The 17,200-nt window shown below is 37.7% G+C and overlaps 1 protein-coding gene across 1 annotated transcript in view; it reads left to right on the top strand.

Moving 5' to 3' along the window:
- Window positions 1-370: 370 nt before the first annotated feature.
- Window positions 371-17,200, top strand: part of LMTK2 (lemur tyrosine kinase 2) — a 105,282-nt gene continuing 88,452 nt past the window's right edge. The window contains exons 1-2 of the mRNA XM_074201912.1: window positions 371-729; window positions 771-1,117. Of these exons, the coding sequence (XP_074058013.1) occupies window positions 371-729; window positions 771-1,117 (706 nt within the window). The remainder of the gene's footprint in view (window positions 730-770; window positions 1,118-17,200) is intronic.

Below are 17,200 nucleotides of genomic sequence, written 5' to 3' on the forward strand. Positions count from 1 at the left end.
GGGGGTTTATTCTTTTATTTCTTCATGTGAGTCCCATTGGAGCTTTATATTTTTGCTGCATTACTTCCATTTGTGTAGCTGCTTTTTGCATTCATATTGTTGTAGGCACTGTATATATCGTTTTTCCTGGTTCTGTTTACTCTGCATCAATTCATCTATATTTTCCCATGCTTTGTATTCATCACACTTTCTTTTTCACACCACATTAATATTCCATTATATTTGTGAACCACAATTGATCTAGAATTCCTTAATTATTGGGCACTCCTTTGTTCAATTCTTAGGTAGCACAAAAAAATGCTGCAATTTTTATTTTATTTCATTTTTTTCACTATGAAATTTGGAGCATTTGGGGACTTTCTTGTTATCCATGATTGCGAGTTTCCACCCACCGGTTCTGTCGCGTCCCCCTCTGCCTGCAGGGGGCGCTACGACGGCTCCCTGCTTTCCCCATCCCCACCCTCTCCGGCTGCGGAGGGATGCTCCTGCCCCAGCCGCCGAGGAGGTGGGCGGGGCCTCCAGGAGCCACCGAATTCCTCCCCGATTCGCTCGCGGACCCGTCAATCCTGGGATTTCGCTCCCGCCTACGTCACGTGACGCGACCCATCATGGCGTCGGCGGCGGTGGCGGCGCCGTCGCTGCTGCCGGGGCTCGGGGCGCCGGACGGCGGCTGTTGAAAGGCGGGCGGCCGCGGCACGAGCCGCCACCGCGGGATCGACCCGGCAGACAGTACGAAGCGGGCGGGAAAGATGCTGTTTCCGGGGCTGGAGCGGCGGGGGCGGACCAGGAGCCGGGCCGGGATCGGGGAGCAGCGATTCGTCCGCAGGAGCCGGCGCGGGCGCCGCTGAGGCAGCCGCGGGAGGGCGGGAGAGCGAAAAGCAGGGCGCGCCCCACGGGCCGGCACCCAGGCGGCCCCGCAGGCCCCGGGGGCGGGGATCCAGCGCCGAGAGCTCGGTCGGGGCCGCCGCCGCCCGCGCGGGCGAGATGCCGGGGCCGCTCCGGCCGCCGCCGCCGCCGCCGCCGCTCCCGCTGCCGCCGCCGCTGCTGCTGCTGCTGCTGCTGCTGCTGCCGCCGCCGCCGGCCGTCCGGGCCGCGCCACTTCCGCAAACAGGTGCAGGTGAGAGGGGCGCCGGGGGGCGAGGAGGGGCCCAGGAGACCTCCAAGAAATCAGCCTCGGCTTTGGGGTGCATTCGTTTCGGAAGCGTCGCTGCCCCGGTGAGAAAAGGGAAGTTACCCCCACGTCCCCCCCACACTGTTGCGCCCCGGAGGCCGCTGCAGCGCCAGCCGCGTACCTGGAGGCCAGGGGTTCCAAGCCCCCAGCTTTCCCTGCCAGCCGGCCGCCGGCCCTGGATTCCTACTGCAAGATGCGATTAAGGGGGCTACCGCAGCTGGAACCTTAATTGTTTGCAATTCAGAAGCAAATGTCTAGCCTTCTGTTTGCTTTTTTAAAATTCCTACAAAATGAATCCACAAACGATGATAGTTTTGAGCTTCCGATCTGTAAATTACCTGTTTGTTGAAATCACGTGATCACAGTAAGCTGTTTTGGTAATCTGGTCCAAAGATTTGTTTTCTTAGCAATGTCATTTATTTTTTTTTCTTTTCTTAATCTATATTTAGCAATTGTCCCCCCCCCACAAGAGTACAGTAGCCCAGTAAAGTGTTCTGCATTTAGCACTCCCCCTACCCCCTTTTTTCAACAAATCTACACTGAGTTGCCATTATGCATTGATGCTTCTTTTGAAATAGAAGAGACCGTTGTTGACTATTGAGGGAGCTTCTTGTGGCTAATCTTTAAATTGAGGGTCAGATTCTTGGAAGAAGAAAATCTGGAAAGCAAAAAGACCTTTGTTGAATGAGTATCATTTATTAATCATATTGAAGTTTGTGTGTATTGTAGACGCTTTGGAGAAAAATTCACAGTATTTTGAGACAAATAATGACCGAATTTGATCCAACTTGGTATTAAGAGAGTCTTTTAATTGTCTTTATTAATGAACTGGGTGATGTCATTTGTGTCAATTACACTTGTGATTTCATTGATGTCGGGAAGTACCAGAGAAGAAGATCCTTCTGTCAATATAAATTACTGCTGTTTTTGCACTTGGTAGTCTTAAAGAACTGCCTCAGCTGTGAGAGCTAAGAGACACAGTGGATAGAGTACCAGCCTTGGAGTCAGGAGGACCAGAGTTCCAAATCTGATCTCAGACACTTGTGTGTCTGTCACTGTGTTACCTGGGCAAGTCATTTTATCCCAGCTGCTTTAAAAAAAATCCAGAAAAAGAACTGTATAGAGAGCACTGAAAGATTAAGATAATTTGCCCAGGGTAGGTAGCACAACCAGTCATTTTCCTGGAAGGAATTTGAACCCAAGTCTTCCCGACTCTGGGGTTAGCTTTTTAGCTTTCCGGATCAATTATTTTGTAAGATGAATTTTGTTTTCTGATCCAGTAGATAAAAAGAGAAGTAAATTTATAATTAACCCCAATACAGCATCTTCTAAGACTGAAGAGAAAAAAAGGAGATATAGAAATTAGTCATTTGAAATCAATTTAACAGACACTTAAGTTCCTGCTGTACATGTAATAGACAGAGATAAGATTTTTTTAAATGACAGTGCTGTCTACAAGGAACTCCTAGGAAGACTGTATCAGGTATTGATTGACATGAATAACGAACAGAAGGGTAGGTTAAAGGTTGCTTGTAAAAAGGTTAATGAAGGTACAATTGTCAGTTTGTTTTTTAAAACTTTAAAACAAGTCCTCTAAAATAACAAAAACTATACCTATTTGTGAATGTTAAATGTTGGTTAGGCCTGTAGATTAATATGGTTGTTAACATATCGAAAATAAAGTGAATATTATAAAAATTAGCGACTTCTAAGGTTCTTGGTTCTTATATTAAAATTATGCTATAGATATAAATACTAAATAGATTTTTATAATTTATTGATATCTAGATTGTCATATTATCTTTTGTAAAAATAAAAAAAAAGTTTTCTTAGTTAGATGTTCACCTTCTGCTATAGTGAATTATGTTGATTAGAGTGTTTCAAATAGAAGAGGGACAAATTTAAATGGCAGTTGTCTAGGTAAAATTCTATGACAAAATAGACTCCCAAAATTCTGAATAAATGTTTGTTGAATTGAACTGATAATTGAAATTATTTAAAACTCAATTCAATTAGACCAAGAAGAATAATTTGAAGAAAATTTTATACCAGAACTGATAAGTATGTTATTATTTCTCGCTACATAAGGCAGATTTCCCAATGAATTTTTCACTTGATAAGAGCAATTAACCATTGTAAAAATGATAAACGCCCATTTTTTTTATTATATCTGCCAGTCAGAATTTTAATTCCCTTCTCTGTGTCAGCCATGACTATGATTACAGAAACAAAACTGAAATAGTCTGCTTTCCAGGATATGATATATTGTTAAAAAGAGGAGAGAATATGTACACACTTAAGTGTAAGCAAAGATTTGCAACACAAATATAAGGTAATTTGTAGCAGCAGAAGGGGAAGAATGAGGCAAGTCTTCATTTAATTGGTGATCTGATCCTTGGTCTAATCTTTGAAGGAAATTAGTATTCTAAGGGAGGAGTTAATACATTTTATGCAGTAAAGTGAAGAAGTCCTTTTCAGCCTTGTGAGGGGAGCAGCCTGTTAAACAGTCAGGGAGTCATGAAATTGGAATTTTTAAGAACAGTGATGCCTTTATCTTGACTATATAGATAGACTTATTTATTGCTTCTCTTTTCCTTTTGCTCTTTTTGGAGAGAAAAGGAAGGAGGAATAACGTGGCATTTCATATACAAAAATTATAAAATTATTAGCCATCACCTAGGCCCTGTGAGATTTCTCTTATTCGTTTTTATCATTTGTTACTACCCCTTGATGTAAAAAAGTTTTGGTAGAGAAATCATTTATAATAATTAGGTAATATAAAACTTAAAAATTTTCTTTGCATTTCAGATATCTTCAATCATCCCTCTTTGTAAATGACAATATAATCATAGCTAGATTAAAGTCAGAGAAAAGTCAGCAGCTTGGTTTTAGCTGATTGTTTCAAATTCCTGCTTAAGTCCTTCAACTATAATGTTTCTTATATAGTTGTGGGTTGGGCTTCCCAAGGTCTGAGTTTACTTCATTGCTTGGTTCTCCGTTTAGTTTTGTGGAGATGGCTTTGCAAAGTCTTTCTTTTTCCTCCTGCTAATCCATACTTCTGGCAGGACCAGCATTTTCAGGCTTTCTCATCTTGGGAATCTTCAAGAAAAATATAAAAAGAAAAAGTTCATTGTTTTCATGACAGTTGTAAAATTAAGATTATAATTTGAATTTTGTTTTTATATATCTTAGTTTTCATTAGATTCTGTTTATCTTAGAAAGTATTTTTCTATGTATGCTAATTTCTTTTCCATCTTCACAGATCTTTTACAAAATTGTTTTGAAAGATTGTGTACTTTTCCTATATAGAAGATTCTGCTATAAGAACACAGTATCTTAGTGATATTAGGACAGTAGTTAGGCAAGGAAACCTACTTCTATTGTTCTGTGGGATATTAGGTCACAGAGTACAGAAGAAGCTTTCAGAAGTTCCAGATAAAGGACTATACGGAAGTTCCAGTGAAGCCACTGGGAATCAGCTACTGATTAAACTTGAGTATGTGAAACTGGGGCTCCTGGGTTAGGCTAAACAGAGACTTGTAACTGGCAGAATGCTTTTAAATTAAAGGGAGTTTAGTGAAATGCAAGTTTTGACATAATGATTTTAACTGCTTCAAATTATTTCTATCACAATTTCCACATAAACAAGTTTTTCCATCTTTGTTAGAGATAGTCTTTATATGATTTATTTGTAATTTCTACTTTAACTACTTTTAGTATCATGGAGAAAAAAATAAATCTTAAAGAAATTTCAGATATTTTGTAGTTCATTGCTTAGGTAGTTGTGTGTGTATGTGTATTATATAGCAAACCCCTAAGTTTTGTTCATATTGCTAATATTGCATATCCATTTGTTTCTTTTTGAGTTAGTTGTCAGAGTTTTTTGAAGTGTAGTTGAAATAATTGTTGTAGGTATAATGAGAGGGTATTGCAAGTAAATGAAAAAAAATTTTTTTCTCTGGATTATATCCACAACTCTGAATGAATCCTCAAAATATGACTGTAAATTTGATTAAAGAAGAAAGAACATATAGTCAGTGTTCCATCTCATACTCACTGAGAAGAGAATTTATATGAAGTGTGACCCTGTGTTTACCTTGATTTTCTCATCTGTAAAGTAGAGGGAACAATAGAACCAATCTCACATGGTGGTTGTGAGGATCCAATGAGATTATATTTGTATAGTACATTAGGCACTATGTACATGCTAAATCGTGGTGGTGGTGAGAGTTCTAAATTCCCTTCTAATCTGTTCTTGTTCATAATGGTCATATGTATTATTTCAAAGCAGCAAACACTTGACATCAAGTAAGGGAACCCCTTCTAGGAGGAGAAGATACTAGGAATGTCATGAATTTTTTGGATTATTAAATTTTAGTTTCTATGGTGTGCTGACAAAAGAAGACCCTTCTTGTCTAGTATACAGATTGCATGGATTAGGGTAATAAATTCTCAAAATAATTTTATTGGCAATTTATAGATAGAAGAGCAGGAACTTATTTGAACCTTTGAGGAAGAGTTGTATAAATTCATGCTGATATCAGCATACTAATACTGAGTTTTTATTAAAATAACGTGCTCTTCTTCTTTATGGAATATTTTTTGGGGGGGACAAGTTTAATTTACAACAGTTCTCGTAAGTTAAAAAAAAATTCTAAACAAAGGCCCATCTAAATTGAGTGGATTGAAGACTTAAGTGTAGTGCTTTGTTAGAATAAAGTATTTCTGGAAACTGCATTGTTAAAAATGAACATGGGGCGGCTAGGTGGCACAGTGGATAGAGCACTGGCCTTGGAGTCAGGAGTACCTGAGTTCAAATCTGGCCTCAGAGACTTAATAATTACCTAGCCGTGTGGCCTTGGGCAAGCCACTTAACCCTCTTGCCTTGCAAAAAAAAAAATGAACATTAGTAAGGAATGTTATCTGTCTATGGGACAAAAACAAAGAAATACAAACCCCTAAAAGTTAGTATGATTTCCCCATGGGAAATGATTGCTACTAGCTTTTAGCTTTTTTTTTTTTTATCATTTTTCTCAACTTCTTAGCCGTCTTCATATCTCTTTTTCATAAATCTAGCTGAATATCTCATTCATAAGGGAAAAAAGCATTATAAAATAGGGAAAGTTGGGCAAAAATCCTTGGTCTGGAATGTCCACATAGCTAATTACATAGTACTGCTTATAAATTCCATTGTTAACTGTCCTTGAACTTTTTTTGGTGACACTGTAAGAGTAAGCTAAGAAAATATGATGAAGCAGGTATATTGGAGCAAAATAATGAGATGCAACATTTTAAAATTGCATCTGGTGACTAATTTGGAACCCTGCCTTGGCATTGCAGTCATAGCCATGCCAACAGACAGATTAGTGAAATAGCTTTAATGACTTAGACAGTAGTTAATATAGATTCTCCTTTCCATTCAGAATTAATATTTGATCTTAAAAACATGGAAGAAATGAGCACAATTGTTATCACACAAGTCTAGGTACCTAAAACCATAAGGTGGTAGATGTTCTTCCTTTTTGTTTCAATTTATGATATCCTTTTCCAAGCCTTTATCATTTGAGGTAGTCTAAGCATTAGTAGTCTTTTATTTGCTCTTCCTGGCCAGAATTTCTTCTCCCCTTCATCTGATCCCATTGTTCACATATTAATTTTCCTTAAAATACTGTTTTTCACCTTTTTCCTTCTCTGTTCTAAAATCTTATTGATTTCTCATTGCCTACAGAACAAAATGCAAACTCCTAAAACTAACATTCAGGTTTTCTATGCAACCTGGATTCCACCTAAGGCCTACAATTCATTTCATGCCAATTTTCTATTGCAGTGGGTTCAAACTTTTTTGTTTATGTGGTTTATACTATTGATAATTATCATGTTGGAAGTGAAAATTTCTCCATGCTTTTTTTTTTTTAAGGATTTTGCATGGCAAATGGGGTTAAGTGGCTTGCCCAAGGATTGATAATTATCATGTTGGAAATGAAAATTTCTCCACGCTTTTTTTTTTTTAAGGATTTTGCATGGCAAATGGGGTTAAGTGGCTTGCCCAAGGCCACACGGCTAGGTAATTATTAAGCGTCTGAGGCCAGATTTGAACCCAGGTACTCCTGACTCCAGGGCCGGTGCTTTGTCCACTACGCCGCCTAGCCACCCCTCAAGCAACTTTTTAGAGGTCTATAAGGTCAAAACCATTGTCATAATAGCATGGAGATGGGGTGGCTAGGTGGCGCAGTGGACAGAGCACCGGCCCTGGAGACAGGAGTACCTGGGTTCAAATCTGGCCTCAGACGCTTAATAATTACCTAGCCGTGTGGCCTTGGGCAAGCCACTTAACCCCATTTGCCATGCAAAATCCTTAAAAAAAAAAGTTGTTTGAGGACTCCTATGAGTTCTGGGCCCACACTTTGAGAATTATTACCTTATAGGAACCCTTCATAGTCACCAAATCAGAGAACCCATTGATCTCAAAAATAAGTATATCAGACAATAGTCCTTCCTCATGGAATGGTCTCTTATCCTTGTCATACCACTTGCACTAACCTTGCAATGATCTCTGGTACTTATAACTACTCCAGTATTTATCCCTCTCTACCATTCCTTGGGCACTTGGCTTGTGTTGCCTTGAACTATTATTATTTTTTGTATGTTTCCTTTTTATTTGTCTATACTTCAAGACCCTTGATAATAGGGACCATGTCTTTGCTCATTAAGCTTTCATTTAGATATTCATTCAGCAGTTAAGCAATGGAAATAAACAAAAAGAGTCATTGCCAGAGAGTTTATATGCCCCTGGGAGGATACAGTGCATATACAGAAAAGTAAATAAATGCAAGGCAATTTTTAAGGAGGGAGGTAGCACTAACATCCTAGGGGAGGTAGTTTGGGAAAGTCCTGAAAAGGCTTCAAAAACAAGGCATTGATGAGCTTTGAACTTCCATCATCAGGATCTTGAAGTTAGATAGTGATGAAAGTAACTTCTGATATTTGGATAAACTTTAATATTTGCAGGGGTTTATAAACACCACCTCATTTGAAACTCAAAATAACCCTGTTATTAACCTTGAATTAAAACTGAGATTTTATGGCCATATTCCCAATGAGGATTCTTAGTTTCCCAGAGCATTAGTGACTTTCCCATGGTTACACAGTTAATAAAGTGTCAGAAGCAGGTTTTGAGCCCAGTTCTTTCTGATTCCAAATCTAGCACCATGATTCTAAACAGGCAGAGATGAGGGGGGAAAAGGCACATCACAAACACAGAACAACAGATTTGTTGAAGGAGATGGAACATTAGATTTGGGAAACAGCTTAACATAGAATGCATAGAGTGAAATAAATCCAAAAAGGAAGGTTGGAACCAAACCATAGAAGTTCTTAAATACTAGACTAAGGATGAACTGTGAGATATGTTCTAACTCTGTGGCTCTCAAGAGTTTTATTTTCTATTACAGGCAATAGGAAATAATAAAGGTTTTTTTAATACTGGAATGGCATTATCAGACCTGAGCCTTAGGAAATTAATTTTGGCAACTGAGAGAAGCATGAAGAGGGAAAGGAAAGATTTGGAAACAGAGATCAACTAGAGAATATCACGGTAGCTTGAGAGTTGATGAGGGCCTGCCTGAGGGTATTGGCTCTATGAATTGAGAAAAGAAAACTAGACAAGTGATGTAGTGGGTTTACATTTGTGATAATTAGCAATCTACTGAATAAGGAGGATGACAGAGATGGAAGGCTCAAACTGACTCAGTTAAACATGAGTGACTGAAAATGGCTCTCAACAGGAAAAGGGAAATTTGGAGGAGGAATGGATTTAGGATAAAGACAATTCCAGTTTGGACATAAAGAGTTTGAGATGTTGATAATTATCCATGTGGAGTTGTCTGGCAGTCAAATTCTTACTATAGAACTTGAATTTGGGAGATAGATTAGGACTTAATGAAGATTTAGAAGTGATGTGATGTGTGTTAACTATTAGCAGTTCTGTATAGAGAATTAATAGTCACTGCTGCCAGCTTCTACCCTCCCCCTAGCTCCCTAAGACTAGAAGTATGAATGGTAAGCAATCATTTCGTGATGTATAAGGGATACTTATGGTTACTTTTTATAAATGCATATAAATTTGCTAAAAATCACAGTTTTTTGACTGTCCATAAACATCTACTTAGCATGGTTGTTACTTTAAATGGAGGATCCTTGTCCTGTGAACTGTGGGAAGACATATACTAGAGTAATTGAATCACTTCAACCTTCTTGCTAAAAATGAAGACAGAAAACAAAGCCAAGTTTCAGCTAAATGGAATCTTAATGGGCTCTTGAATTTTATTGAAAGGCTTCCCTTTAATTGCCCTAGTCAGGCCATATCTGGAAAAGTATTCAGGGCACTACAGTTTAGTAAAGCAAAGAATTTCCAGGTTAGGTTGGTGGAAGGCCTTCTTCTCTGAGTCTGTGTCATATGAAAGTCATTTATAAGAAATTGGAGGTATTTGGCTTTGACAATAAAAGAGTCAGAAGAATTAGGAGTAATGGGTGGAAGTTGGGAGGAGGCTCATTCAGGCATATCAGAAAAAAAAACTTAGAACTACCTCAAAATGGAATGTGTTGCCTTGGAAATTACTAGGTTGACTCTTGTTGTAGGCCTTCAAGAGGAGATTGGATGACCACTTGTCAAGTACATAGTCATGGGATTATTTTTGTGTAGGTGTTGGACGTCTCTGGGTCCTATTAATTCTAAAATTCTGCAAGTCTGTGAAGAATGGTTCAAATAAAGAATTTTACAGATTTTTATCCTTTATTTTTAAAAACATAGAATAATAAAAAAGATAATTGCACACAAAATTATAAACCTATTATGTGCAACTTGCTATTCCTTTTAAATACATAATAAAATTATCATCTAAATTTACTATTCCTCCCTTTTTTTCCTCACCTCTCCCTGTCCTAGCAAATCTTTATTCTTGTAAATGAGTATTTCCAAAAAAGAACACCATAAAGCTAATTGTAGCTTATATCCTAGTTTCCATTGTAGATCATGAAGTGGTTGAGGTGTTCTTTTTTGGGGGGGGGGGTTGTCATTTACAAGGTAATGGGGTTAAGTGACGTCACACACCTATGTAATTATTAAGTGTCTGAGGTTCTCCTGACTCCTGGACTGGTGCTGTATCCACTGTGCCACCTAACTGCCCCTGTTCTATGAAGACCTTTAAATTAAAACAATGTTTAATACTTGATGACTTCAATGCAAAGGAAGGTATAAGTATGAATGATGGAAATTGTTGGGAAACTGGTTTGAATATATTAAAAAAACACAAAAGACTAGAGAAATAAACATGTCAGATGCCTATGTATCACCTGTTTTCTTTAGGAAAAGAATTAAGACATGGTGGGCACCAAGTAACATCATAAGAAATTAAATTAATTATATCTTAATATATCTGAAAGAACTAGTTACAGATGTGGGAGTCATTTCCTAATCAATTACCTTTGTAAAGTTAGATGATCGAATTTTGTAGAGCAAAGATCAAATCAATATTGAATTATTTAAAAAATTAGAATTAGAAAATCTTAAATGTCAATAAATTATTCTAGTATTTATGCAGTTGATACTGCAAAGTAATACATGGAATAGTTGTATAGACTACTCTTAAGTTATCACAATGATGAGAACAAAAGAGCTTAAAAACTGCCTTAATGAGTACAAAAATCTCTTTGCCAAGCAAATAGATGTGGCAGCTGAGGACAACTCAGTTCTTGAAAATAAACTCATATGGAAAACTCTTAAGAAGAAAGGTGGTAGAAGATCATAAGTAGTATTGTGTCAGAAAATATTGAGAAGTGATAGAAGATTTTTAAAAGATAACATTATAGAAAAACTTGATCATATGAGATTTAGTTAATCCAGATCATCCTGAGGGTTTTTAGTGATGAAAGTGAAGTACTACAGCAAACAGATAAAAATGGAAAAGATTGTTCCTTTTCTTCCATTTATAGACCATGTTACCAGCATTCTGATCATCCTTCTCATCCTCGTTCCACCAGATTATGGTGTTTGCTCTTAGACTCTGGATAAGCTTATATTTTATCTTACCTAGAACCAAGCCTCCTCATTACTTCCTAAATTGCACTTCCTTGACATCATTCCCTTCTCCTTTATGTGTTGTCTTCCTCCATTAGAAAGTAAACAACTTGAGGGAAGATGCTTGCTTGCATTTGTAGCCCCTGTCACATAGTAAGCACTAATAAATACTTTATTATTGTTCATTCTTTCATAATCATCATCGTTTGTTCATTATCATGACAAGTTATTCTTTCCATCAGTGACAGTGAAGGCTTAGTCCCTGATATATCTTTCATAAGGAAATAGAAGTGGCTCTGAAGAAAGCAAAGGGCAGTTAGATGAATCCTAGTTACACCAAAGGAAGGTATAGAAAGAGCTGACTCTTGATATTCCCCAAAGAAACTAGGCTACCAGGCACTTGGGGAAAATATAGCCATTACTGCTACTACTTTAAAAAAAGAGAGAGAGAGAGGGAGGGGCACTCAAGAAAACATCCCACACGCTCAATTTCCCATCTCTATGAAATCTTAATGAAAATAATTTATACGTGTATCATCAGCATTAATATAGATGTGAATAAGTGAATAGGTAGGATTTTGCCAAGCATATTATATAATAATAAGCAACATCTTTACAGTAACAAAATTGAGAGTTGTAGAACATACAGGCACCACACTTTGTAAAAAGATTTCTGATTTGGTAAAGCATAACCTTTTCTTCAATAAGGCATCTCATGTATTTGTTAAAATCATACAAGGTTGCTTGAGAGATTGAACAGAGACAGATTTGTTCAACCCTCTATGATTATCAACTGAAGAATAATGCAGGAATAAGAATAATTGTTAATATATATTTAAGGGGGCAACTAGGTGGCACAGTGGATAGAGCACTGGCCTTGGAGTCAGGGGTACCTGAGTTCAAATCTAGCCTCAGACAATAATTACCTAGCTGTGTGACCATAGGCAAATCACTTAACCCTTTTTGCCTTGCAAAAACCAGTGTGTGTGTGTGTGTGTGTGTGTGTGTGTGTGTGTGTGTGTGTGTATTTAAGGAGGATATACAAAACAGAATCCACATGAAAGAGATTTTCCCTAAAGATGGTAAGATCTGCCCAATGGTTCTGTTTCCTGATGCCAGTATGCTGATCATATAAATCTTGGAATGTGGGAAAGTCTCCTAAATTATATCCATAATCACTCAAAGCTTTTGCTCAGTTGTCAGCATAGGAAAACTCAAATGAATGAAGAATGTCCATTGATGAGGCTTTGTTATGAAGGTAGATAAACAACTCAATAGAGCTGATCCATTAGATGTACATGTATCTTGAAGTGACACTTCATGAATAATGAAAACTGGGTTCACACTTGTATAGAAAAAAGAGAGAGGCAAATTTAAACACACTAAACAGTGTGCTCTTGACCCAACTATACTCTGCTAGGCTTTTCAAAAGCTCTAGAACAGCTCTTCTTTTTTTTTTTGTTCAATTGAAGAATGATTTAAGGACTTAAGTTGTAGTATATAAATGTGGAATACTAGTATTATGCTATAAGAAAGAAGGAAAAAGATGATTTCAAAAAAACATAAATTGATGCAAGAAGAATTAGAAAAAAATTATAATGTAAGTAGGAATAAAAAGTTACAATTTTGATAAACTGACAGAATGAAATGAATAGAACTATGAAAAAAATTTATTCAATAACATGGTAAAATCAAACAACTTTAAGAATTATAAGAATTATAATCAATACAATGACTATTCTTGTAAAAATATCAATGGAATATATGCCCAGCAAAAGATGGGATTGTAATGATTTTATAGCAAGAATAAAGGGTAGGGGGCAGAGCCAAGATGGCAACCTGAAGGCAGCAATTCCTGGAAACTCGTTCCCTCAAAAACTCCAAAAGCCATAAAATTATGACTCTGGCCAAAATTTTAGAGGGGCAGAACCCACAGAAAGACTGAGTGAACTTACAAGTTCCATGGGAAAGGTATGTTTCACCAGGACTGGGAGTTGGGAAAAAAGCCCCGGCCACAGTACAGTCCAGCCCAGGGGTGAGAGAACTCTGCTGCGCCAGAATGAGTGTGGAGTGAGGAGCACTGGCCTCAAGAGCAGCCCTGCAGTGAAAACCTGCAGCAAGAATCAGAGGAAACCAACCTGCACCTCCACAGCACAGCCCACAGAGGGTAAGGGGGTCAGAGGAGACTGAAGAGGTCTCTCTGCTCTCCCTGGGGCAGGACTCTGCTGTTTGCCCACACTCAGATCCGGGTTGCAGTTTGGCCTTCCATACTAAGATAGCAGGATCCTCCTTACAGCTCCAGGGCAGAGGGGAGTGCCTGTGATCATCTACATATCAGAGTACAGGCAAGAGAACATAAGACCTTGGAGGAATAAAGGTCCCAATGGCATGTCCCCCTCCCCCCCCAAAAAAACCCGAAGCCATGGAAGTGCAGTAAATTAGTCTTGGGCTGAGGAAATGAGTAAACAACAGAAAAAAAGAAGAATCTGACCGTAGGGAATTACTTTAGTCCCATGAAAGATCAAAACACATACTCCGATGATGACAGAATTGAAGCTTCTGTATCCAAAACCTCCAAGAGAAATAGAAAATGGGCTCAGACTATGGATGAGCTCAAAAACAACTTTGAAAAGCAATTAAGGGAGACGGAAGAAAAATTGAGAGTAGAAATGAGAGCAATGCAGAAAAATCATGAAAACCAAATCAACAGCTTGGTGAAAGATATACAAAAAAATACTGAAAAAAATATGTTGAAAACCACTTTAGGCCTAATGGAAAAAGCAAAACAAAAAAGGCAAATGAGGAGAAGAATGCCTTAAAAAGAAGAATTGACCAGCTGGAAAAAGGAGATAAAAAAGCTCTCTGAAGAAAATAACTCCTTCAAACGCAGAATAGAACTAAAGGAAGAAATCAGGGAACGAGGGAACGAGTTTCCAGGAATTGCTGCCTTCAGGTTGCCATCTTGGCTCTGCCCCCTACCCTTTATTCTTGCTATAAAATCATTACAATCCCATCTTTTGCTGGGCATATATTCCATTGATATTTTTACAAGCAAGAAATCAGGAAGAAATAAAACTTCCCCAAAAGTCAAAAATTAGAAGAAAATGTGAATATTTCATTGGAAAAACAACCAATCTCAAAAACAGATCCAGAAGAAATGATTTAAAAATTATTGAACTATCTGAAAGCCACGATTAGGAGAAGAGCCTAGACTTCATTTTTCAAGAAATAATATAGCAAAATTGCCCCAAAATCCTAGAAGCAGAGGGTAAAATAGAAATTGAGGGAATTCACAAATCAACTCCTGAAAGAGATCACAAAAGAAAAACTTCCAGAAATATTATAGCCAAATTCCAAAGCTCCCAAATCAAAAGAGAAGATTCTAAAAGCTGCCAGAAATAAACAATTCAATTACGGAGGCTCCATAGTCAGGATTACACCGGATCTGGCAGCATCTACATTAAAGGCTCGTAGGGATTGGAATATGACATTCCGGAAGGCAAAAGATCTTAGTTTACAATTAAGAATCAACTTCCCTGCAAAACTGAACACCCTCTTTCAGGGGTAAAGATGGAAACAGGACTTTGAAACTTTCCTATTGAAACAACCATCGTTGAACAGAAAGTTTGATCTCCAAGTACAGAACTCTGATGAACCATAGAGGGGGCAGAAGAGAAGGACTAACTATGAAGGACTTAATGATATTGAACTGTTTGTATTCCTGCATGGGAAGAAGATACTGATAACTCATATGAACTTTCTCATTTATAAGAGCTGTTAGGAGGAGCATATATATATATATAGACAGGACACAAGAAGGAACGGAATATAATGGTATAATATAGTAAAAAGATGGAGTCAATGAGTGATAAAGGGAAGTACTGAGAGGACGAAGGAGCTTCACATAAGAATCAAGAGAAGTCTTTTTTTTTTTTTTAGGTTTTTGTGAGGCAAATGGGGTTAAGTGGCTTGCCCAAGGCCACACAGCTAGGTAATTATTAAGTGTCTGAGACCGGATTTGAACCCAGGTACTCCTGACTCCAAGGCCGGTGCTTTATCTACTATGCCACCTAGCCGCCCCAAGAAAAGTCTTTTTCAATGGAGTGGAAAGGGGGAATGAGTGAGCCTTCATTCTCATCAGAAATGGCTCAGAAAAGAAATAGCATACATGCTTTATAGGGTATAGAAATCTATCTTACCCTAGAGAACTATATCCACATGAAAAAGTGCTCCAAAACAAAGAGAAAAGCACTAAGGTTGGCAGAGCAGTAGGAAAAAAGGCATATTAATGTAATAATTTTTAAGAGCTAGAATTTATATAATGATCTTAAGTTTACAAAGCACTTTCTAATAGGTTACCTCTTTTAACTTGTTGGGGAAACATTGATTTGTTCTGGAAAGATTGAGGGAGAGGGTTCTCAGATACAACATACTTTTGGACAGGGCCAGGATGAAAGGAAAGAGAATAGAATAAATGAGAGTGGGAGAAATAGAGTGGAGGTACAGCTAGTAATAGCAACTGTGGGACAAATATTGAAGCAGCTTCTCTGGTGGACTTAAAATAAAGAAGGCAACTCACCCCAGAAACAGAGCCATTGGAATCTGAACACAGACTGAAGTACATTTTTTTCCCTCTCTCATTATTCTTGAGGTTTCTTATGTTCTTGGGGGGGGGGGGTTACGTTTACTCTTATAACAAAATTATTGTAATAATATAAAATAAATAAACCCCCCAAAACATAAAAAAAATAAAGTATAACAGCAGACAGCATGTATACTTCATTGGTAACCTCAAATTGTTTAGATCTAGAGAAGCACCTTAGGTGCAAGATTAGTCAGATGACATGGACAAGAATAACACAGGTTGAGAATGTATAGATTGGTTATGAGCTGTTATTATCTGGAACCATTAAATATCTAGGAGAATATTAATTCATTTGAAGCTCCGATTTAAGGTTACAAAATTCTGCTCTAAATGGTATGATATTTTGTGATGCCATAGTGAAAACTTAAAGCATTTAGGTAGTACAGTTTCTCTTTCAAGCACTCAAAATAACCTTTCCTGATTTAATTTTCCAGTTTTAGTTATTTCTTCCAGTTACTGGCAAACAGGTTACACTCACTAGTGGCATTCATGGGCATGCCCTGATCCTTCTATTACTTGAGTAAGCTAAATAAGTGGGTGGAGTTTTAGATGCTTCTGTAGAGTGGTAGGAGGGCAACAGAGATAGTATGGATAGAATATTAAATAATATTCATGAAATACCATGTTAGAACTGATAAAAATATAACATAGCAACATCTCCAAGTTCTTCCTTAAACCCATCAGAAACAGCAAAATTAACAAAAAAAAAATGGAAAATGAAAGCTTTTGGAGGGGCTTCAAGAAAAGAGGCACATTGATGCACTATTGATGGAGCTATACATTGGTTTAATCATTCTGAAAGGTAATTTGCAACTATGAATGCCCCCAAACTTAATAAATTGTACTTGCCCCTTTCCTAATGATACTATATTACTAGTCCCATACCCCAAAGAGATTAAAGAAAGAAGAAAAGGTTCTTCATGTACTAATATATTTTAGCAACTCTTTGTAGTGACAAAAAACTAGGATGGCCCATCAGTTGTAATGACTGAACAAAGTATGGTATATTAATGTAATGCAATACTATTGGACTTTAAGAATGAAGAAGTAGACAATTTTATAGAAACCTGGAAAGGGCCCTGAAAATCTTACATCCCAGGAAAGTAGCATTTACCTATACTGAGAGTCACTTTATCATTTACTTTAGTTAGAGCCACTTTACCATTAAACAATTTTGAAACAAAATAATTTTTTATCAACCTTGATTCTAGAGACCACAATAATAAAGATTGCTTTTCATCTCATGACAGAGAGGTGATAGACTAATATGCAGAATAAGATGTAATTTTGGATGTGACCAATGTGAGAA

The sequence above is a fragment of the Macrotis lagotis genome, chromosome X (genome assembly GCF_037893015.1).
Source record: "Macrotis lagotis isolate mMagLag1 chromosome X, bilby.v1.9.chrom.fasta, whole genome shotgun sequence".
Classification (NCBI taxonomy): Eukaryota; Metazoa; Chordata; class Mammalia; order Peramelemorphia; family Peramelidae; genus Macrotis; species Macrotis lagotis.